This window comes from Oxyura jamaicensis, chromosome 20 (genome assembly GCF_011077185.1).
Source record: "Oxyura jamaicensis isolate SHBP4307 breed ruddy duck chromosome 20, BPBGC_Ojam_1.0, whole genome shotgun sequence".
In the NCBI taxonomy this organism is placed as follows: Eukaryota; Metazoa; Chordata; class Aves; order Anseriformes; family Anatidae; genus Oxyura; species Oxyura jamaicensis.
The window spans coordinates 14,553,332-14,576,063 of record NC_048912.1 but is presented as its reverse complement, the minus strand read 5'-3'; the positions used below and the strand labels follow the sequence as shown (position 1 = coordinate 14,576,063).

The following is a 22,732-nucleotide window of genomic DNA, read 5'->3' as shown; positions in this document are numbered from 1 at the left end:
CACCAGAATGCCCTTTGAATAAATAAATAATAATAAAAAAAATCCAACCTGACAGGAAAAAATCTCTCTTCAATAGACCCCCAAAAGAGGGACCCGTAGCGACCCTCCCGTTTTATCACAGGACACCATCATCTAGGGCGGTTCAGAAGATTTACAAGTTGTGGTTGTTACCAGGAGGGTCCCAGGCCTGGCACACTTCACGTTGCTCTTTGTGGCTGCAAGCCTGGCAGAAGTATGGCTTGCAATGAGAAATATTTGAAGAGTAATTTTACCTAGTGAATAATGAAGCCGTTTGGAAGGTTACTGGTCTAAAAGGAAGAGCATGGGATGCAGTACAGGAGACTAACACCTTAGCAGGCAATACCATAGCCATGAGACCTTCCAGCACTACTTGCAGCCTCAAGCTGGGAAAAGCTGCCTTAGTTGGCAAGAAAGAACAAAAAAATCCTGATAGGGCAGCAGTAAACCCACCAAAGTTGTTAAATAATACAAGGAGAAAAAGAATTGAGAGAGAGAAACCCGTGACAACGCCAGCACTAAATCAGGAAAACGTTTCCCTGAAGGCAAGGGAAACAACAGCGTTAGTCTGAAGTTTCCTCTTTGGTATCTATCATGTGCACTTGAGAAATGAGGCCAAGTCGTACAAAGGGTCTGGATGGGGAAGAAGAGTTGTGCTAATTCAGTCACATAAAGGTGTAAAGCAAGCCATGAATTCAGGTCACCCCGGGGCGCTCGGCTACAACTGGCAGCGCGTGTACAAAAGTTAGCAGCGCAAAGGCAGATGGCTGAGCAACTACAAATGGTAACGAAGAAATTCTGGAAACGTGAAGCTGTGAGCGCTGGTCCAGAGATTGCCATACAGCTTCCACCAGATCGCTAATCCCGTCTGCTTCTGCTCCTTCATCTACAAAACGGGCACTTACTTACTTTCCTAATGACGGGATGATGGTGTGAAAATTTGAGCATCAAAAAGGAAAGCAGTTTTGTTGTTTTCCAACAGTGGAGAGATAGCAAGGCTCTGGATTATCTGGACTCAAAAGAACCCAATAATTATGTGGCCAAACAAAAGTTTTAGATGGTTGCCATGGGAACCATCATATATCTCCAGAAGGACAAGGCATGGCGACTTAATCCTCTCCTATCTGAAAGGAGAAAAATATCCCTTCCCACCAAGAGCAGCAGTTTTGTGGTCAGTTGCTGCTGCTCTTCAAATTCTCTTGCCCCATTCCTCACAATTTTTGCTTGTCTGAGAAGGGAAATCCTGCATAGGTGGCCCCTGAACAGAAATGAGAATTGTCCCCTTTGTACTTCTGCCTGCAGGACTCTGCCGTTCTCATACACCCACTCCCCTACAGTTTAAGGATCACCTTTTTCAAGGTTTTTCTTTTTTATGTTTCGTTCCTTGAAGGCACAACTTCAAATGAAAAAAAAGTTCACCCAAGATCAGCATCCACTAATGTGAGCAAGCCGTGAGGAACCCCAGAGGGCCTGTATTTCCTTGTCTTAGCATGCAGAGACTGCTAAAAGTGTTGGGACTGGCCTGCCGTATAATCACTGTTCTGACCTTTCTTTTTACTTTAAAACCTTCCTTTTCTCTCTCTTCCTCCTTCCCCAAACTCTTGCCTTGGATTTTGTCCCAGGGAGCCAAGACACCAGCGTGACACTCCAGGCGTAAAACCAACGCCTTTACTTGTCCTGGCTGTGTCACAAAGTAAACGGATGTTCTAGTTTTGGTAAACCTTCACAATTCTTCAGCAAACTTGAGAAACAAACGTCTCTCTCTAAACCTACAAGATTTTTTTTCTCTGTTTTTTTTTGTTTTCTGAGTGGTCGGGTGCAGCGCTGACAGGCTTCGCCATGCCGGCACTGCAGGCTTGGTCAAGTAAGGTAAATGGTGCAGAGAAACAACCCTCCAGAAGGATAAGGAGCACTCAGCCAGTGCTGACTCATTTGCCCCTGGACACTGGCGCATCTGCTGACTCACGCTCCTCTTTGGGTTTGGTAGCCTTCCAGCTCCTCTCTCTAAAGGTAACATTGCTTAAATCAACATTACTTAAATAGCAGTTAAAGTAATCGGATTCGATGCAGCACTGGTAGTATGCTTCTGCGTGGTAAAGCTATGCTTGAAGGAAATAATGACAATATTCCATATACTTGTGATCAGTTTTACACCTTTATTCTCCAGTATAAATCTCGTTCACTCCCATGGCATTTTGCAGCTTTTCTGAAGTCATTTCATTTGCAGCTCAATCTTGCACGGTGTGTTTTGAGTTAAAGAGTTCACACAGGCAGAAACATGAACAAAATCAGTTGTTACATTTAGCACGGAGCGCTGTGAAGTACTGAAAGAATAACTCAAAACTCCGTAGCCCATTAGCTATAATTAAAGACAATTTACAAGCCAGGCGAGTTCAGCTCAAGGAATTTAAAGGCTGCCAAACAAAACACATCAACAAACCCGTAACTGAACACAGGGAAGACACAGAACATACCAGAAACCTGGGATCAGGTTATATAACACTCGCATTTAAGATCTGTTCCCTGTTCCCAATTAAATGGTTAATTTTAAATATTTGAACGCTTCTGCATACAAATGCTACCCCTAGCAGGGGGTGGGGTTTTTATTAGTAGTAGCAGGGAAAATTACAGTACAAGAAGCAGCCTCCTGTTCTGCACCTCCACAGCGGCCGCCTCACGGTGTGGGGAGCTGCGGTGACACAGACGGGTATGTAATAAGTAACATCGGCTTCCTACCTCCCCCCTCACAAAACCGTGCTTTTATAACGCCTGGGGAACCAGACAAACCGCGCCTGAACGTTTATTCCCACACTGCGCGGTTCGCTGGAACCCTACACACACAGAAACCTTTCGACGGCCTCTCTGAGGCCGAGGGGTCCGGAGCGGAGCCCGGCGGGCCGGGAAGGCCCCGGGAAGGGCAGGAACCAAGCCCCCAGCGCCGCCGACCACGACTCCGGCCCCGGCCCCGGCCCCTCAGGGCCCAGCCGGCGCCCCGCGGGCCCCGTTCCCTTGGCAACGGCGCAGGCCTAGCGCCGGCGCCCCGCCGGAAGTGTCGCAAGGACGCAGGGGGCGGAAGCGGGCGCGTGAGCCAGGCGCGGGGATTCCGAACGGCGGAGCGGGGGGTGAGCAGCGGGCGCCGCCGCGCTTCCGGGTGCGTTGCCATGGCAACCGCGATGGGGCCGGGACCGGGAGTGGGGACCGGGAATTGGGGCTGGGGGCCGGGCTGAGGGGGTCCCAGGGTTGCTGGCTGCACCGGCCCGGCCCGGCCCCGAGTGCCCGGGCTCCTCCAGGGCAGGGGGCGGCTGCTGGCGGCAGGACCGGGGCTCAGGGCCGGGCCCGAGGCGGTGCGCGGGGCGAGTGACGAGGCTGCGCTCCGCTGCAGGCCCCCCTTCGGTGAGGATGCCCAGGATCACGCTGAACGGCGTCCCGGTGGATTTCCCCTTCCAGCCGTACAAGTGCCAGGAGGTGTACATGGCCAAGGTGCTCGAGTGCCTGCAGAAGGTGAGTTCTCCCCCCCAAGGAATCATACAATCATAGAACATCCCGAGTTGGAAGGGACCCACAAGGATCATCGAGCCCAGCTCCTGGCACCACGCAGGTCAACCCAAAAATTCAGACCATGGGACAAGCCTCGGTTCCTGCCCATGTATCACAGCAGCTTCACGGCACTTTGCTTCATGCACTTTGGTTCATCTGCTAAGAAACCATCGCTATTCAGGTTTCCTGTTTGCTGTCTGTATGCTGCCTTTTTAAAGCCTTCTCTGACTATTTTACTTCTTCTGCATGCCACCTTTTTAAAATCGATTTCACTTCTACTTTTATTTTAGTATACAGTTATTAAATACTCAGCAACGTGCAAGTGATGGTCGCTATAATCGTAGCTAGGATATTTCTGCCTAACCTGGAACAATAAAGGAATACTAAGTGAGTAGTATTGTAAACTGTAAAATTGCTTTGCACTTAGAAATTGTGACGTTTGGTAAGATTAGGTGTTTAAAAGTGGGCCTGCATGCAAAACGTTCTGCCTAAGCTGTGACGTGAGGCGTAGTCTTCATTCTAAAGGAAATAAGCAGTCTGTGATCTGAGCCATTTTGGGGTTTTGCAATAACATCTAATATCTTCATGTCCCTTTAGCTGAAATATAATTCATCCTAGTTGCTCTAGGAGTGGAGAGCTCTGCTAATTAGAGGTTAATAGGTTGAGCTTTACGAAGCTGATTAGAGGGCCCTGCAGGTCGGACAGTTATAAAAGCTCTGTGCGAAGTATGTATTTTTCTTTTGTGTGGTCTGTTTTACCAGATGGTGATTGCTCTTCTACTGAGGAAAATGTAGTCCAGCACAATGGCATGTTCTGGTTGAATCTCGTTGCTAGTTATTCATTATTTTTTCCCTTTTTTTATTTTATTTCTCTTCAATAAAGAAGGTAAACGGCATTCTGGAGAGCCCTACAGGCACAGGAAAGACCCTCTGCCTGCTATGTTCCACCCTGGCCTGGCGGGAGCACTTTAAAGATACTATCTCAGCCCGCAAAATTGCACAGCGTATGAATGGAGTCGAGCTCTTTCCTGACAGACCCATGTCATCCTGGGGTAACGCTGCCACGGATGCTGATGTCCCAGGTACGTGCTTTGACTTCTATGCTCAGCAGGAATGATGCAGGAATGTTTGTGAACGCTTGCTTTTACCTATCGCTCCTAGAAAGTATGGAATTATAAAAGCCATGGAGGCGTTGTTTAGCAGCTGCAGCACAGTTTCATGCTGTTTTACAGATTTCCAAGGTGTTCTGTGTATTTTTAATTTTCTTAGAGCACTAGGAATCTATTTAGCTCATTTCGTGTGTGTGAACAGTTGTATGACAAAAGTTCTTGCTGTCTCTACGAGGCAAATTGTTACCGTAGCACCAGCTGGGAAAGGAGACTAACAGTATCTTGTGTTCTTCTTGGTGTGTTAATAATGTTTTCCTGATTTGTTTTCCCTCTGTTTGGCAGCTTATTACACTGACATTCCTAAAATAATTTATGCATCCAGAACGCACTCACAGCTTACACAGGTCATTAATGAATTAAAGAACACAGTCTACAGGTAATTACAATTTGGGATAACGCTCCTTTTCAAGAAGGTGGAGAAAATCCCTGTTTTAATTGTTGTCTGAACTTAAGTACGTATAAATTTATGAATGTATAAAAAAAATGATGCTCACTGCAATGTAGTTCTCTGAATGTGCATGTGTACAACCTGGAGTTCTTTGATAGGTTTCTTTTTCTCATTCAGTCCTAGAATTTCCTGAATTCAAACTGGTTTTAGTTCTTTGCACATTTTCCTTTTTTTCCCCCTTTTAAGATGGTGGGAAGCTATTACAAAGTTGAACTCCTGAAGAATGAAGTAAATCCACAAAGAGCTTTGTTTTGTTGTACCAACATCTGTCACGGCGTTCAGCTGCTGGCATGAATGGCAGCGTGCAGCTGAGCTGTTTGGATATGCAGAAATAATTGGTTTATGTGCTTCTCGTGAAGATACAACCTTGTAATAAGGAGGAAAAAAAAGTGTTGTGAATGATTACAGAGCAGTAGTTCTTGTGATAATCTTTTTATAACAGTGACTGCTGCCTCGTGAATGGCGTGTAATAGGTGACAGCCCCAGCTTATTTGGCTGAACTGTCATAACAGAACCCAGATTCTACAGTGGATGATTGAAACTGCTACTCATTACCTCCCACTGTTACCAGGAGAAATATGATATCATAAAGCCAAAAATATATATATATAGCTGTTATAAACCTGCTCTTACTGATTCTGATTCTGACCCTTGTTTTATTGCTCATCTATTTCTCGTGAACTTTTTATACTTGAGATATTAAACCCAGCCTAGACATGTACAACTGCGTTCTTCTTTCTTGCTTTATTTTTAACATCAATTTTGTGTATTCTGTTTGAACAGGCCAAAGGTATGTGTTTTGGGTTCCAGAGAGCAGCTTTGCATCAACAGTGAGGTGAAACGACAAGAGAGCAACCATGTGCAGGTGAAAATAAGCATAATAAGAACATGCAATTGTTGTTTTCTTTCTTAAATATATTTATTTATTGACATAAAGTGTATAACTTTGACACTCTTTTATTACATTGTTTTTCTTATTAGGCCGTAGTGGAAAGTACTAGTTGTTTTTCATGCGTTTGGAGGAACTTGCCTGATCTATTTTTTATTAGTGCAAAATTTAATTCTGCATTTTTGGCAGCATTTTCCATCCAGAGGGCGATGTGATTGTATAGAACACAAGAGATGATTAATAGTTTGCAGTTTACTGTCTGGTCTACCACTGAAGTGTTTTTCAATGGCAATAACAATTTCAAAATAATGCTTCAGAGATTGCTTTGCTTGTTATTTTTACAAGTAATATCAAAAACTACTCTTCTGAAAAACATTTGTGGCAAAATATAACCTAATTCCCTCCAAGCATGTGAGCGTTCTGCGCCACATAAAAAAAAGAGTACAACTTTCCATGTGAACAGACGGATTCACGTTTTTAAAACTAAAGCATTGTGATTAGCATATATTTATTAGCTGGTATTACCGAAAAAAATAACTCTTCACCCTTTAACTTGCTTTTCAACACCTGGCAAGCTGTGCTACTCTTGGATAAAATATGCGATGTTTTACAGATCTATATGTGCCGAATGAAGGTGATGACTCGTACTTGTCATTTTTATAACAATGTAGAAGGTGAGTCTGGGTGTGGAAGTAAAGCCCTGTTTTTTGGAGGGGGAATGATTTGCTAGGCAGGTAGAGAAGTTTGAAAGAGTTGGCATAGTCTGCATTTGCATGCTTTGGTGTGTGATACACGTGTATACGTGTGAGTTTTGCTCTGCGTTAATGTCTTTCAAGAACCAAATAGTAAGAAGTGGATGAGCGTGGTGACGGGTAACAACAAATCTTTGTGTGATATTGTCAAGTAAAGAAAAAGGTTCTTCACTGGGAGGGTGGTTGGGCGCTGGAACAGGCTCCCCAGGGAAGGTGATGGCAGCAAGCCTGTTGGAGTTCACTAGGTGTTTGGACACTCAGACATGTTTTATTTTTTTTATTGTGTGGGCCTGTGTGAAGCCAGGAATCAGACTTGATGATCCTTGTGGGTCCCTTCCAACTCAGGGTATTATTCTGTGATCTTTACTTAAGTTTGTGGTTGTAATGTTACAACTTTTCACAGAAAAGAGTACAGAGAAAGGACTGGTCAACTCAATCATGGATATTGAAGACTTGATTAAAAATGGAAACAAGCACAGGTAAATGTTCCCTCCGATTTTCCTCCTCCTCATTGGTGAAAACTGTTAATCAGCTTAGTTTTATTAATACCTTGGTATAAATTGGACATACACTAAAGTAGCAGAGCAACAATAAGAGCAAAGTGAAGCGGATAAATACATCGCACAGAGACAGCTTCCAACAAAATCCTATCTACATTAGAGCCGTTTTCATCACACAGCAGTTTATTTCAATTCTTCCTCTGTAAAGACTGAGTCAGATCGGCGTCATGCTCGCCAGTATTTTAATTCTCGTTTGAGTAGAGGCTGCCAATATTATCTGATATGGCAAATAATAGCAATTGACTTTCAGATTTAAGAGGATGAGATGACTGACTTGTTGAGATAAAATAATCTAGCCCAGCATTTACTTTTAGCTGTAAGGGTTGAAAGGATAATGGAGTAATGAATGCCACTCTTTCTCCTTTAATTTCTTTTTGTTCTCTTTGTTTTTCTGAGCTGTATGCACCACTAGGCATTGTTTTCTATGCTTCTTTTTACGTATGTTGTATGAGTAGTTGTTTGCCCTAAAATCAAACATGCCAGTTTGAGTTCCTGGAGAAACTGATTAGAAATCACTGAGAGCATGAAACACGGTACAGGAATGTGGGATGCACTCTAATATTTCGGGAAGTATTACCTAATAACTTGTGCTACTTTTTTTTTTCCTTTTTTTTTTTAAACAGAGCTTGTCCTTATTATCTCTCTCGAAGCCTGAAGCAGCAGGCGGATATTATTTTTATGCCTTACAACTATTTATTAGACTCAAAGGTAACATAGATCTTTGTATTAAAATGTGATTTTTTTCATATATTTATTTCACATTGGCTTTTAGTGGATAAGCTGTGAAGGATGGGTGCATAGCAAGCAAGTGTATTGCACAAATGTTTTCTTCTTTATTACAATTTCAGTTTTAACCTCTATGAACTTTTATGTGATGCATTTTATCACCTTCATTTCTGGATTAAGTGGTTCTGTGGTTTATATATCAGGTAGCCACAGCAGTTATTTGCTGTTTTCTCAAACAAAACAAAACAAAACAAAACCCAAACCTACACCTTGAGCTATTTTCTTAGTTAATCAAATCTAATCAATTCTCTGTGGCCTTTATTTCCATTCCTTCATTCTCTTTCTTACCTTCAGAGCCGAAGAGCGCACAACTTAGACCTGAAGGGGACCGTGGTAATACTTGATGAAGCTCACAATGTGGTAAGTTGTTTCTGCTCTGTTACCATTTTTCAAGCTTCCTCCAAAAAGAAAAACAGACCACTGCTATATTTCAAATAGTCTGTAAAATCTGTACCCAGCTATTTCTGTTGTTAATGTCAGTTATCTTGAATATTGTTTCCATTGCAGTTACAGCTTTGTAGTTAAATAACAGTCCTTTTGACACTACTGTCATTTTTTTACAAGGTGGTAGTTTTTTCCTGAAGGGTAGATCTCCAAGTTTATACGGGTGCTCGTTTTCTTGTTTAAAAAGTTCTTGAGGGTGTAAGAAAATGTGGAAGCCAATTTTTAAAGCTCAGCCACATCAGTTGTCCAAGTGCAGTAGATGACAAGCATGACTCTTGTCATATTTCCAAGTCTTCACTCCTGGAGACAAAAAAAGAAGCGCTGCCTTGTGAGATCTTCCTCTTGGTTGGCTCAAAACTTGACATCAAAGGATGTAAAAAAAAAATCTATGAGCAGCAACATTAAGGACACAAAGGATGTGATGCCTATTAAAACCAAAAGTGGTTTTGATGGTGCTGATTTGCTGCTAGATGGAAGGTGTCCAACTACCAGTAATGCAGAAAAAGGAAGAGTGTTTGGCAAAAAGGATGCCTAGTAGTGATCAAAGTCTTCAGGGTTTTGCAAATTTCCTCTGGCCTGATCTGGAGATCAGAAAGGAAGTCAAGTCTGGTCATCTATGATCTATTTATCTTTGAAATTTCCTGAGCAAATAGCACATTGTGCAGTCCAGTAATGCTTCCATCCCTTGATATTTTAGGAAAAGCTGTGTGAAGAGTCATCTTCTTTTGACTTGACAGCCTACGATTTGGCTTCAGCAATTGATACTTTAAATATACTACTGGAAGAACAAGCCAAAGCAGTTCAGCGGAAAGAAGTAAATGCTGAGTTCAGTATGGAGATGGACGATTCAGGTGTGTCGACAACCACAAACCACTGTTTCACTGGGAAGTAGAACTGGAAAATAACTAAAAGTTTCTCGAAAACTGACTCTCGGTAGTAGATAAATTGTTGTTCATTACTAATGTCAGACAAACGTGAAGCTTTGGCCAAACCAATGCGATGTAAGGGGTCTTTGATGAGAAAGAGAGCAGTGAGCGGAATACAGGAGATGTCTTTCTGAATGCACAGACCTAGACTTCGTATCCATAATTTTTGAAAAGGCTAAAAGAAACCAGGAATGAAACAGGCATGAAACAGCCTTTTTGAAATCTTTCATTTCTTCACCAGGGCTGAACATGGAACTTGAAGATTTAGCAAAGATAAAGAGTAAGTTTCCTTTTTGTGTGTGTGTTGTTAAAAATTGTTGGGACAATTTCAAAAGGCGATTTGGCCAACAACTATAAATCAGCTTCATGTAGCATTTCTATTGATGGCTACACATAATGGAGAAATTCATGTAAGTTTTAAGTTGTCTCTTTTTCTGAGCATTTTGTGGAATGTTTAGTTGCAGTTACTTCCCCAGAAGGTGAGAGCATTGCCAGATGAAGGCATCACTCTTTTCTTTGCCAGAAGTTCCCTTTTTTTCTAATCTTGTCATTGTGCTGGCGATATGTTAGTTGCATCTTTCTGCTGTAAGAATGTGATGCTACGTAGCAATCATAGTGAGGGCTTGAGATGCCTCATGTTTGCAAGGCATTTTCATGAACAACTTTCTCCATCTATGGAGAAGAATTTAAAATGTAGCTGACAACTGTATTTTATGAGTATCACAGACAATCCAAGAGTTGAGGTCATAGGAACTTGTTAAGGTTCTATAAAATATTTAGACCTGATATCTAGGAAATTGTTCTGAATCATCTTGATTTGTTTACAGGATCAAGAAAAAAGCTAGGTTGCTGTCTTTAAGACAGTTCTCACTTATTTCGCTAGAGGGAGCCAATAACTTTAGTAATAAAATCTGATTGAAAAAGGGCTTCAGATGAGTCCCCAGAGTGAGTTTATGAACCCTTATTTTTATCTCTTGGTTCCCTCAAAGAAATTCTTCTTCAGCTGGAGAGTGCTATTGATGAAGTGGAGTTGCCACCGAATAAAAATGGAGTCACCAGAGATGGAAGGTAATTTCATCTCAGTAATATGTTTGCATCGTAAAAGAACGATAAATTCTAAAGACAGATTAAACTTGAGTCTGGTGCGAGCTTCTTGCCTATTAAAGTAGTTCTTTGTGTACATGGCAAACCTGCAATGGGACAAACAGCGTGTGAGTATGTGAATAGTCTATCAGCAGGTGTTAGGCTTGGTAATAATATTCTAGATTCTGGGAGTAATGTTTATTTAAGGGTCTGGGTTTTCTTAAATCATCTTTCTGCAGCAATTGTTGTTTGTGATGGAACTCCCTTCTCTAAGAGTGGAAAATTCTATGCTGAGTGTGCCTCTAGGTATTCTGAACTGGAAGAAGCTCCTCACTTTCTTTCAAATTTGGCATTATAATTTAAGCTGAGGTACTAATGCTGCAGTGATTTGATTTGAGGTATCCCAGAGCTCTGTAATCTGCTTCTAAACTCATGCATCTTGTACACTGTAAAGAAATCGTAGAAATTGCATGTAAAACTTTTTCTAATTTAATGTATTGTAATTAATTAGATCTTAATAACGTGTCGGAAATAAATCAGGGAAAATGTAAAGGATGTGGTCAATACGCCTTCCATCATGTCCATGTTATCTGCTATCTTTATAACCAAATACTTATTTACATTCTCATAATTTGTTCATTTCTACGGAGAGACAAGAACGTGTTTTGCTACTAGATGGTGAAATTGTTCTTGCTGTAAAAGAATAATAGTAATTTTGTCCATGTGATTATTTACAATGTTTACTGATTTGAACTTTCTTCTTTCTAACCTGCAGCTACATCTTTGATCTGTTTGCGAAGGCCCAAATAACATTCCAGACCAAATCCTCACTCCTTGAGTCACTAGAGCAGATTTTACAGTTTCTTTCAAGCCGTAAGTGTAAATTTGTTAGTCATTTCACTTGGACTTTTCTCTCTAATTTAAGTAATTGGAAGCTTGTATTGTCTGGGGGGAAGAGGATAAAACCATCATGGATTTAAATTATAAAACTCTTAAAATCTAAAATCTGAACCTGAGGACCTCTGTCGTTTTATTAAGTTTGGCTGCTATGTCCTTTTTTTTTTGAAATTTAAGTCCATTCACTCAACAGAATTTTAAGAAACTGAGTTGAGCTTTCTAATGTGGAAGAAACATGAAACTTGCTTTGGAATGCCAGTTTTACGTTTCTTCTTGCATCTGGAATAATGAAGAAAAACTTGACGTCATTTATTTGCTTCAGATAATATTTTCAGGTTGTGTTCACCGGGTGCTGTGCTGTTTAGATGCGTGCATTTGCATATATCCATACCGTGTATTTGTGTTTTAAAAGTGTTCATGGTGTCTTCTCTGTAGGTACTTCGGTATTTGTCAATACATCTGGACTGCATAAGCTTTCAGATATTATCCAGGTAAATAACTAATGTTGCAGCTACATTTGCCTGAAAGATGGAAGAGTTGGTTTAAAAAACGTGCAATATCATTAAAGGGATCAATTTTATTCTTGATTATACGTATACTTGAGCACTGATGGAAATGTACAGGTTTTTAGCTGCTGCCTAATGAGATGGTCTACTTTGATTTTTACCCAGGTTGTTTTTGTGGTTTTGATGTCCCTTTTTGGAGTTGTTAAATTTGTCGGGTTTTAGCCACCACCAGGTGGAGCTGTATTATGGAGCAGTGCGCATTGGAGCAGCAGTGTTGGGGAATGTGAGATCTTGTAAAAGATCAAGACAGGCTACCGTAAAAAAAGCAAACAGAAGTTGTTTGTTTTTTTTTTCTTTCTCCTACGTAGTTATTAAATTAAAGGATCAGTAAAATAGAACTCCCTTCAGTGTCACAGGAACTGAATGTTCAATTTCTAGTTTTCCACTGAAGTTGATCAAAGCTCTGATATTTTTGAGTCATTCTTGAGTAATAAAGTTTGGAGAACTTAATGTTCAAATAGCATTTTAGCTACACCGTTACATCTTAGAAAATCTGCTGACATTTGGTGTACAGTTCGCTGCATTCCCACAACTTGGTAATTCTAGAACCTGAAATCTGTCGCTGCCTGAGTCACTGGCAGTCTTAGGTTGAATTAGATAGGTATTTCCTAATAAGTGAAATAAGACCTTTTCTTCCCAAATACTTGTGTTTCTTTTGGATCAAAAAGATCTTTCTTCCATTAACCTGAATAGGTAGGTGACAATAATAATAATGAGGTTTTAATGTGATGCTCATTGCTTTTCTGTCTTCTCTTAATGTTTTATTTTTTCCTGTTTGGTTTGGTTTTCTTTATTAAAAATTATAATTGATACAAGAAATCCCAGTCTTCTGAGACTGTTGTGGCTGTCAATATCCAGTCTCTTTTTCTTTGTAGTTCTCTGGTTTTGTTCTGTTCATTGGTAGCCTGCCTGATAGGTTAGCTGATGGACTTTCAGAAATACCTCCCCTCGTAGATCTTTCTGCTGGGAAATACCCTGCTTAGAAGTGTAATCTCCATTTCCTGTAAACACAGAAGTGACCAAAATGGTGATAAAATAAAGTAAATGCAGGCAAAAGAAAAGTGAAATATATATGACAGCAAAATGAGGAAAACCACAGCAATTTATTTAATCTGAAAACTGAATTACCTCTGTGTCCAGCCCTGCATGCAGCAGCAGCAAATGAGCTCTTGCTTAATATCCTTACTTATTTTCAGAACACCTGCTAAAAACCTGCCATGTAATTATTTTCTCTCTCAGTGCAGTACCAAAAAAGTACTTCAATTTTCCTTTTTTTGCTGAAGGATTTATAACATTCCCACGTATATTTCCCTTTATGCTTTCAGATTTGAATTTAGCCACATTCTCTAGAAGTCCTAGCACGATATTGGTTTTGTATTTATTTATTTTGAATGACACAGCTCAGGTTTGTCATTTGTACCAAAATGTACTGATAGCATTCATGTTGTCTTCCTGGTGATTGCTAGAAAAATCTTACAGAGTAAGTGTGAGTTACACAGTATTTAATTTGTTGCTTTTCACCTAAGATTTTACTCGCTTGCTTAGCTTAAATGTGAATCCTTGCCTTCAAGAACTGAAATTTAGTAGAAAAGAGTAATCTTTAGCCTTTAAAATTTTTCAAAAAGACAGTATTAGATACTTGCAGGAGAACAGTCAGACAGTGAGCTCGTTAGCAAAGTAAATCCAACACTTTTACTTAACAAGACTTAACTGTGCTCCCTTTCACTCCTGGTAGTATGTGGAGTCGTGCTCCAGCCAGCTGTGCTGGTGGAGAGAACACCTGTCCAAAAGGAACTGCCTTTTACCGGATTCCAAAAAGGAATCCGCAGAATCACACCCATGAAAAACTACGATTGAAGAAGTGCATTCAAACTTTGCTGCTTTCTGAAACAATGGCTATCAAAGCAATCCTTGCTAGCTTAACCAGTGTGGGTGGCAAATGCTTTGTTTTCCTGGCTTCCCCCAAGTCACTTGGTGGCGTGGGTCTCAGGATCCTCCTTATCTGCGAGAAATACGTGTGTGTGGTCTGCCCTGTCAAGTTCAGTGCTACTACAGGCTGTGCATTTGTTAGCTTCAGTGCCACAGGAATGGGTCTCCTCCTAAGGAATTTTGGAATGTTCTCAAAGAATTCCGGTCAAAAGAGGCTAGAGAAGAGAAATTGCAGTTGCATTTTTTGTTCTTTTTTTACCACAATCCTTGTGTTGTGGGTTGATTCATTACACTTTCATCTGAAATGTCTCTTGGAATTTCTTGGAGCTGTTCTTTACCATATTCTAGAAGCTCATAAGAGTTAATTCTGCTTTTGTATGTTTGTTTCTGTGGTTATCTCTGGATTTTGTTCACCCAAACTTCTCACGTTTTAGAACCTGACACTCTGAAATCAGTGAATCGGAAAACATTTGGTTCTTTCATGGGGAACGTGAGGTACCCTTAAATTTAAATCAGTTTTTTGATGTTTCAAAGCTGCAAGGTGATGAGACTCAGCAGTAGAAGCCAGGTGCTAGTGGCTGGAGCCTACACATTACCGGGTGCTACGGGGCCAAAGGTCTTTGTGCGCTCTTCTAGCTTGTGATAGATGAAAGATCATTTGAATTGGGTGGTACATCTTTCAACGAAAGCTCTTTTTTCCTCTGCTGCAGAGAATGTGCACATGGACAGTTACTGCAAATCATCTGCCACATCAGAATATCTCAGGATAACAAATTACCACATACGACTAGGTTACAGTCAATGTCTTGCTGGGTAAAACAGCACTTTCTTCTTACAGAGCGCTGACTTCAACAGTTAACTTAGTAGCGGCTATTTTTAAAATTATTTTTCTTTTAGAAGAACACTTGCTGAAATCTTTTTTGTACGTACTGTCTTTGGCTATATTTTAGAAGTTTATTTTTCCGGGAATTCTGGTGTTGTTTTTTTTTTTTTTTCCGACTAGGGGAGAATATCATTCTTATTGCAACTAGCTAATATTTTTGTGATCTTGGATAATTCCTTTTAGATGTCTGAAGAAATTTTGTTTAGAAAAATTAACAGAAGTTATAAATATTTGAGAAACACAGCTGTTTTCATGCAGTGCCATATGTTTGAAAGATCATCATCCTTAGTCATAAGACATCATGTACAGGAAAAGATAAGAAGCATAATTCTGTTCAGAACAGTGGTTAGATTTCTTTTTCATTTAAAATATGGACAACTAAATGTGCTTACAACTTGATTCTTCTGTAGGCAGAATATGATTAACGTAGGGTATCATGACTGAAATTTTCAACGGAGGGAATTCTAAAAGTTCTTTTACACATGGTTGTGACTCTCTGTGATCTCTTGACCATGCAATGTCGTTATGTTCATCAACAGCCAGGAGTCAAGTACGGTGTGAATAATAAGACTGTCATTTGTATGGTTTGAATATATTTAGATACTGGCTTGTATTGTTTGGAGTAATGAGCAAGTCAAGTGGTTAGCAGAAATTGCCTGTAAAAATGTATTCAACATTTTCCGCTTTTGTTAAATTACAGAAGCAAGGAGATATATTTAGTTACCCCTGCGGTGATTGTTCTGGCAATACTTCTCACTACAAAAATATGTTAGGGATTTTGTTGGCAACCGTTGATAAAACTTCTGTTTCTTTATGTCCATTTTCCAGACAGTATTCAACATCGATCCTCCAGAAGGCACAACAAGTTTTGTGCCACCTCAGACGATATCCAAATACTATAAGGTATGGAAAGCTTTGTGAGTCCTGCATTTTCTCATGGTGGTGTTTCATGCTTGTCCTTAGTGTATTCAAGACTGAGAAGGATGCGGATAGTATTGCAGATTATGGTGTTGGCTACAAGGGAGGTACATAAGTTCTTCCAGAAAAAAAAAAAAAAAAACAAAGGAAGTGTGGTTAGTTTAGGTTCTATGGAAAAGGGGGATCTACACAGCAAGTTTTAAATAAACTTTTTTGTTTTATCTAAAATGAAATTTAAAAAGTGCATAAAATGTTAATTATTAAAATGTTAATACTGCACGTTATGCAAGAATCGGTGTATTCTGCCAGCAAACTGATCTCTCGGCTGACTCCTATTTTGCAGTACCATTTATGAAGTTCTTCGTAAGGCTTGAGTGAAATTTCCTCCTCTCAATAAAAATAATAAGAGTTTGAAGAATTACTTTACTTTAGCCTAATACCAACCAAGTACAGTACAGCCATTCAAAACTAACCCAAAGTCCTCATTTAGATAGAGTCTGGGACTCATCAACTGTGGTGCTATAGTGAGTTTTAGGAACAGATCTTGTTTGAAGTCAAAAGTAAATCTCATATTAAGTTGAAGACTTGAGGCTGTTTTTGTCGTCAGATAAAGGAAGTCTTTTTAGTGCAGTAATACTTTTTCTAGCTTACAAGTTATATATCTGGTAGTCAACCCCCAAGTAACGGTGGTGGTTGGTTTTGTTCGGGGCAGCCCATGACATACTGCTTCTGGAAACTGACTGCAAATGGCTCCTTACGTTGTGACAGGCTTCTTTGCTCCTTGTCAGGTGCGTTATGACAGACTAGAAACAAACCATGAAAGACAGATAGGAAGTTATATGACCTTATTACTATAAAATGACATTAATTACATTAACTACCCTTAACATAACCTAGCTTTTTCAAGGGATGAAGTGCAGGTTTGTTTCTGCAGCAGTCTCTAGGAGCGTCACTGTTATTTTTTTTCCTTCAGGTACACATTCATCTGGATAACGGCAATCAGAAGAAGCAAAAGACAAATGTCTGGGATTCATCAGCTGCAAAAAAACAAGGTAGAGGACTCATACTCTGGCAGGCTTATGCAAAAGCTGCATTGAAAGCTACTCAACTGCTCCTTTTGATTCAAATAAGGGAAAGCAATCGATGACATCCCGATCTGCATTTTATTCATTTGCTGTAATATAAGGAGACATGGGGCATTCGTGTTGTCCTGGAGCGCTCTCTCTAGAGCAGGGTAGATTTTTAAGGCTTTAAGTTTGAAGAGTTTTAGAATTGCTTCAGCATGCTTCTTCCCAGTTTTCTAAGTACAGCTCTGCAGTGGATATGATGACTCTAGGAGGCACTTTTCACTCTAAAGGCAAGGTGACGTAAACAATCTCAATATAAAATGTACTTTTACCAGTGCTGCTGTGTGCACTTTGCGTTGGAGTTCTTCTAGCACAGTTATTCCAATGAAAGAAAATCATCTTCGTTATGGAACAGCTGATTGTATGACTGTAAAGAAGGTCTTCAGACCACCGTAAGAATAGGAAATCCTTGAGGATTGACACTGAAGTTTAGGAAATGCTCTTACGAGGATCTCAGAACTATATTTCTCTGTATTGCTGTGTTGTGTTAAATGCAAAATTAGTGTTGCTAAGGCTGTAACTACCTTTTTACAAGAAGATTCACGTACAGATATGGTACTGAAAATGTGTGCCAAAGGTTTTATATGAGTAAATTCACTGAAAGTTCTTAATTATTGAAAGTTCTCTGTTGAAATTGATCAGATATAGTGGAGGAGCTATAGTTGGTTGGCTTATTCTGAAGCTTTTTAACAAAGAGCTTTGTGTTTTTTTTAATTATTTATGTTTAATTTTTGTTAATAAATAGTTGTCTGGAAAACATTCATAAACCATTTCGTAAACATTTTCTGATTAAAGAAGAGAGACACAGATCCTTTTGCCTAAGCCTTCTTTAACAGAATACTCTCCAAGGACCTTTGTGAATACCTTACCTCATAACTATCTACTTAATTATTCAAAGAAATGCTCTTGAGAATGTAAATATTCATTTCACAGAAGTCCTTTCTTAAGGGCAAAAGTGATTTTTTTTTCAAAGAATACTTTTCCAGATTTTTCTTTTTTCCCACATAATGTCCCCATAAGTGTTTCCACAACGTAAGTGCTCCCTTCGCTGATCTGAACATTAAAACGTGCTGTTTGGTCCTCTGCACATACCATTTTCCTGAGGTATTGCTCAATCAGAGTTTCAAGTTACAGGAATAATTTTAAGTAGATTTTTCTAAGTATGTGTGCAGGGAAGGGCTAAGAGAAACACTAGGCTTAATGCATGATTTGGAGGATTTTCAATCAAAAATGATACAAAGCAGTGACACGGTTCTTCTGTAATCTAGGAGTCACACATGGATATGTCTGCTTTTCAAATCCAAACAGTATTCACAAATACATATGCAACAGCCTAGCAATGTGTTGAGACTTGCATTATATCCAGAGGTCATCCAGGACCATCAGATCTCGTTTCCCTGGGGTGGTGTAGCGGACTGTGGGAATGCTGCAAACCTCTTCAGAATAGCTCTTTTTAAAGGATTTTACAGAAGTGATTCCCTTGGGCATAATTCTCTATAAATTGTGACTGATGAGGGGAAATGACGCAGCTTGTGATAGGAGCAGAGGGAATGGCCTCAAGTTGCGCCAGGGGAGGTTCAGGTTGGAGATGAGGAGACATTTCTGCTCAGCAAGAGTAATCAGGCATCGAAACGGGTTGCCCAGGGAGGTGGTGGAGTCACCGTCCCTGGGGGTGTTTAAGGAAAGCTTGGACGTGGTGCTTGGGGACGTGGTTTAGTGGGTGATGGTGGCAGTGGGATGGTTGGACCAGATGATCTCGGAGGTCGTTTCCACCCCTAATGATTTTATGATTCTATATACAGATCCTAACACACCAGAGCATGCAAAATTCTTAGTGTGAATTAGAGAGCTGCAGAATTTGCTTAATTTTGGAACATCATTCTTGTAGCATCTAGACATCTTCTGTCTGGATATGCCCAAATGAGATGGAAGGATAAAGCTTTAGCTTAAAATAAATGTTCTCTCTTGTAAATCTAAGCAGTAAGTGACTCACTGGGGACATGTTACTGGGGATTTCCTGAAACTGTCAGCTCCTTGTTGGAAATATAGAATTTGGATAAAGCATGTATACATCTAAATGACACACACATGATATGTGGATGCTAGATTTCTTATGAATTTAGCTTTTGGCTTCTGTTTTGTATGATTAATGTTTCATTTGTCTGCTCTTGTTCTTGACATAGGTGATCATTTCCATTTCTGGTTCTTTTGGATGTCTCTGAAAAGCTGATGCTAAGTTTTCAGTGAGGCCACCGATTGTACAGCTATAAGCTGAGCAAGGAGAGAAATCAGTAGTGTAGCTAGTGTAGTTAACCTGCTTTTCTTTATATCCTTTGTGTTGATAATTTATAGCATGCCAGATTATGTGTGGCACATATTTCTATATCCGTATCCCACAAAAGATGTGAGCAAAAGTTGAAGGGTTTGGCAGTTGGGTGTGAGAAAATGGATAGGCTATGGGAAAACTTCTTGGCCTTTGGAAATTCCTGAGGGAGAAAGATTTCTTTTCAACCAAGTGCAAGGGTGGAAGTATTTTTGAGTAACTTCAGTCATTTGTCCTTTATCCCAGTATTATTCAGTTCTCCTACCATGCTTCTGCTTCAAGTTGTCAGTGACGGCAGAAAATGGGTCAGTGGATGGAGGACGAAGTAGTTTTATCTCCTCAATCTGCCTGTTACTTGCTGACAGAATGTTCTGATGCTCTGTCTTTTCTATAACCATCTTCTGACTAAAATGTAATCTGCTTCAGGTGGGAATGAGCAGTGACCTTTTAAACTATTTTGTGAATTGCCATAATAATTACATTTGAAAAGACCAAAGCAAAGCACACATACATCTGGAGTTTTAGCTTCATATGCTGGTCTAAAGTTTTAGAAGTTTGGATGCTGCTGTGTGCTGTATCCTAAGAATTAGTCATGAATTATAATATGACTAATTCATATTTGTGATTTTTCCTCTATACAGGCTTGCTTCTTAGTGTTTTCTCTTTGTTTGTTACAGGAAAGACCTTAAGCTATTGGTGTTTCAGTCCTGGATATAGCATGCATGATCTTGTTCGACAAGGAGTCAGGACAATTATCCTTACTAGTGGGACTCTCTCCCCACTCTCATCATTTACAATGGAAATGCAGATGTAAGTACCTAGGTGTGTGAACAGCTACGGTACTGAAAATGCATCATTTGAACTCATGATTTTTTTGTTTTATCTCAGGATTTCTGAGTGTTCTGGTCTGGTAGCTAGTAGGGAATCATAGAGTGAGTATGACTTGGGTCTCGTTTTCCTGTTTCTTCAGCCCTTTTCCTGTTCGCTTGGAGAATCCTCATGTTATTGATAAACACCAGCTCTGGGTTGGAATCATTCCCAAAGGACCTGATGGAGCCGTGCTCACTTCTACCTATGAAAGGAGGTAAAGCAGGATTCCACATAGAAGCTCACTGGGGTCATGGGTTCTTACATTTTAGGATCTTGAAGGAAGAATCTAGTGAAATAAGTGATCTCTGTAGTTGTTTCTTGGATAAGCACTGTGCTGAATAACAACACCATTTAACCACTACTGTAGCAAGTTTAGAAGCGGAAGGCTGGAAGGGATTGAGTGTCAGGGCACTGAGTGCACCAAGAGTCCTTCCTTAATGGCCCCGATCAGCCTTGAGGGGCCTCCACCCACAGATCAGGAGTGGAGCATGGGCTCAGGAGTTCCACTTAAGTTCAGGCCGAGGCCTTCGGTCCATGCCTACGCTGCCGTAGAAGTATGTCTCCAGCTCTGTCATAACCACACCTGGCTGTCAGCCCTATTGATCTGACCCTGACTTGCTGATTGACTTCCTGACCTTGTCCTTTTGTCACTGTGGACCTTCCTCACCATCACTGGACTGTGACACTCAATGTCATTGGACCTGATCCTGGTTTACTGACTTCCATTCCCGGCTTGACCTTGGACCTTCCTCATCACCGTGACTTTGCCTGATGACCTGGACTTGAGCCTGACTACTCCATCTGAGTCTTTCCTGCTTGCCTTGCTCTGTTAGTGTGGCAGGGCGCCTTATGCCCCCAGTAAACAATAACTATAGCAACCAAATTCACCCTGTTTGCTCCCCAAGCCTCACCACACCTAGTTCAGTAACGTTAGTCAGGCTTCAGAGCATTTACACTTTTCTGGCAGAACTTTCACTCCTAACATTAGTATTAATCATAAAACTCATATGGCTGCACGTTTCTACTTGTTACGTGTTGATAATATTGAAGCTTAGATCATCTTCAGTGCTAACGATGAGATTTATAGTGACAGCATCATGTAGCCAGTATTACTAACGCTGTCTGTTTGGCATGGGTGACTGGGAGTATGCATGTGCTATTTTAGATGAATATCAGGAAGTTAATCTGCATAAAAAATGGAGAGGAGGAAATTCAATGATGGTACTTGACTGTTCTTGTTTGTAGGTTTTCAGAGGACTATTTATCTTCTCTGGGGAAAACAATTGGTAAGTGAGGTGTGCGGATTTCAGGAACAGACTGTTGTTCAGCGTTTTTAGAAAATTATTGGAAGGTGTATGAAATGTTAAAGATCTGACAATAGGTCCTGCTGTCATTGGAAAATGCAGCAGGTAACGTTGTATCTCTTAGTCTAGACTTTTGTTGTACTCTAACATGTTTTATCCCATTAATGCTACACCTTAGAAAACCTGTAACACTAACTTTTGCAACAACAAAGTCTGCAGTTTATACCTTGACAACAAGGTTATTGAAATGATTTTTTTTAATTAATACACCAGCTTCTAATACACCAACTTTAATGTCAAGAAAGCAGAAAAGATTTTGGAGAGAAGCCATGTTGTTGATCTAATTTTCTTGTACAGTCTATGAACTCTGTTCCAGGAGAAGGCTGCTCTGACTTCCGTTTCCCTATCTTGTTGCAGGTAATCTTGTGCGAGTTGTACCTCATGGACTGTTGGTGTTCTTCCCATCATATCCTGTCATGGATAAGAGCTTGGACTATTGGAGAGTAAGTTAATTGCTCCTCCTCCTTAAAAGGAAATGCTGGGACAAAGATATCATAATAATAATATTTTGTTTTTAAAGTGAATTGTTTTATTCATAACATGGGGTGGGTCTCTGAGAAGTCGGCGTTAGGAGCTTGCAAGTTGGATGGAAAATAAACGGACCTCCGTTCAGTGTCATGTTTGAGTTGCACCACCTGTGAAAAAACCCTGTTTTCTTGGTGTCATTAGAATTGTGGGTTTCTGCACCCATCTCCTCATATGTTTGGCAAAAGCAGAACAGATGGTGGGAGACGTCTGTGACGACTGCCCCTGACCATTTCCTTTCCCTTGGTCATTTCTGGTATCCGTCTCCTTTCACATGGGCATTTCTAATATGTTCATTATCCATGTAACAGGAGCATGATTTTGCTAAAAGAATAGAAGAGGTGAAGCCAATATTCGTGGAACCCAAGCATAAAGGAAGCTTTGCAGAGGTTGGTAATTTGCATCACATACCTGTAACGTTTCCACAAGCTATTATGATATTTAAATAACTTCTCTAACATGTGCTTAGGTGCTAACTGCATGTTCCTAGGATAAAATTAAAATTAGAGCTTCTAAGCTCTAATTCTAATTGGAGAGAGCTTCTAAGCTCTCTCCAAGAGCTTCTCTGGACTACAATTTTTCTATTCATCTTTCCTTTACTCTTTCACCTAATTGTGCAGGGTAGTCTTCCTTTGAAATCCAGTGATGTATAACAGCAGCTACCGTGCACATTTATTGAGTAATTGCCATAGCAGAAAGCTGTCACTTCGGTAGCTGGC

At 40.3% G+C, this 22,732-nt stretch overlaps 1 protein-coding gene across 6 annotated transcripts in view; it reads left to right on the top strand.

The window, feature by feature from the left end:
- The first annotated feature begins 3,025 nt into the window (after positions 1 to 3,025).
- RTEL1 (regulator of telomere elongation helicase 1) overlaps positions 3,026 to 22,732 on the top strand; it is a 43,280-nt gene continuing 23,573 nt past the window's right edge. For 5 of the 6 annotated variants that reach the window (XR_004755470.1, XM_035343557.1, XM_035343556.1 and 2 more), the window contains exons 1-21: positions 3,059 to 3,169; positions 3,401 to 3,519; positions 4,438 to 4,636; positions 5,006 to 5,099; positions 5,955 to 6,036; positions 6,674 to 6,734; positions 7,216 to 7,291; positions 7,996 to 8,080; positions 8,453 to 8,518; positions 9,300 to 9,453; positions 9,770 to 9,808; positions 10,518 to 10,596; positions 11,387 to 11,484; positions 11,944 to 11,999; positions 15,715 to 15,789; positions 16,778 to 16,856; positions 19,932 to 20,064; positions 20,225 to 20,338; positions 21,370 to 21,410; positions 21,846 to 21,931; positions 22,325 to 22,402. Coding sequence is in view for 5 of the 6 variants with exons in the window: in XM_035343557.1 (XP_035199448.1) it covers positions 3,418 to 3,519; positions 4,438 to 4,636; positions 5,006 to 5,099; positions 5,955 to 6,036; positions 6,674 to 6,734; positions 7,216 to 7,291; positions 7,996 to 8,080; positions 8,453 to 8,518; positions 9,300 to 9,453; positions 9,770 to 9,808; positions 10,518 to 10,596; positions 11,387 to 11,484; positions 11,944 to 11,999; positions 15,715 to 15,789; positions 16,778 to 16,856; positions 19,932 to 20,064; positions 20,225 to 20,338; positions 21,370 to 21,410; positions 21,846 to 21,931; positions 22,325 to 22,402 (1,797 nt within the window). In the remaining variant the exon portion in view is untranslated. Of the gene's footprint in view, positions 3,170 to 3,400; positions 3,520 to 4,437; positions 4,637 to 5,005; positions 5,100 to 5,954; positions 6,037 to 6,673; positions 6,735 to 7,215; positions 7,292 to 7,995; positions 8,081 to 8,452; positions 8,519 to 9,299; positions 9,454 to 9,769; positions 9,809 to 10,517; positions 10,597 to 11,386; positions 11,485 to 11,943; positions 12,000 to 15,714; positions 15,790 to 16,777; positions 16,857 to 19,931; positions 20,065 to 20,224; positions 20,339 to 21,369; positions 21,411 to 21,845; positions 21,932 to 22,324; positions 22,403 to 22,732 lie in introns of all 6 variants that reach the window. The other variant, XM_035343555.1, reaches the window with a different exon arrangement.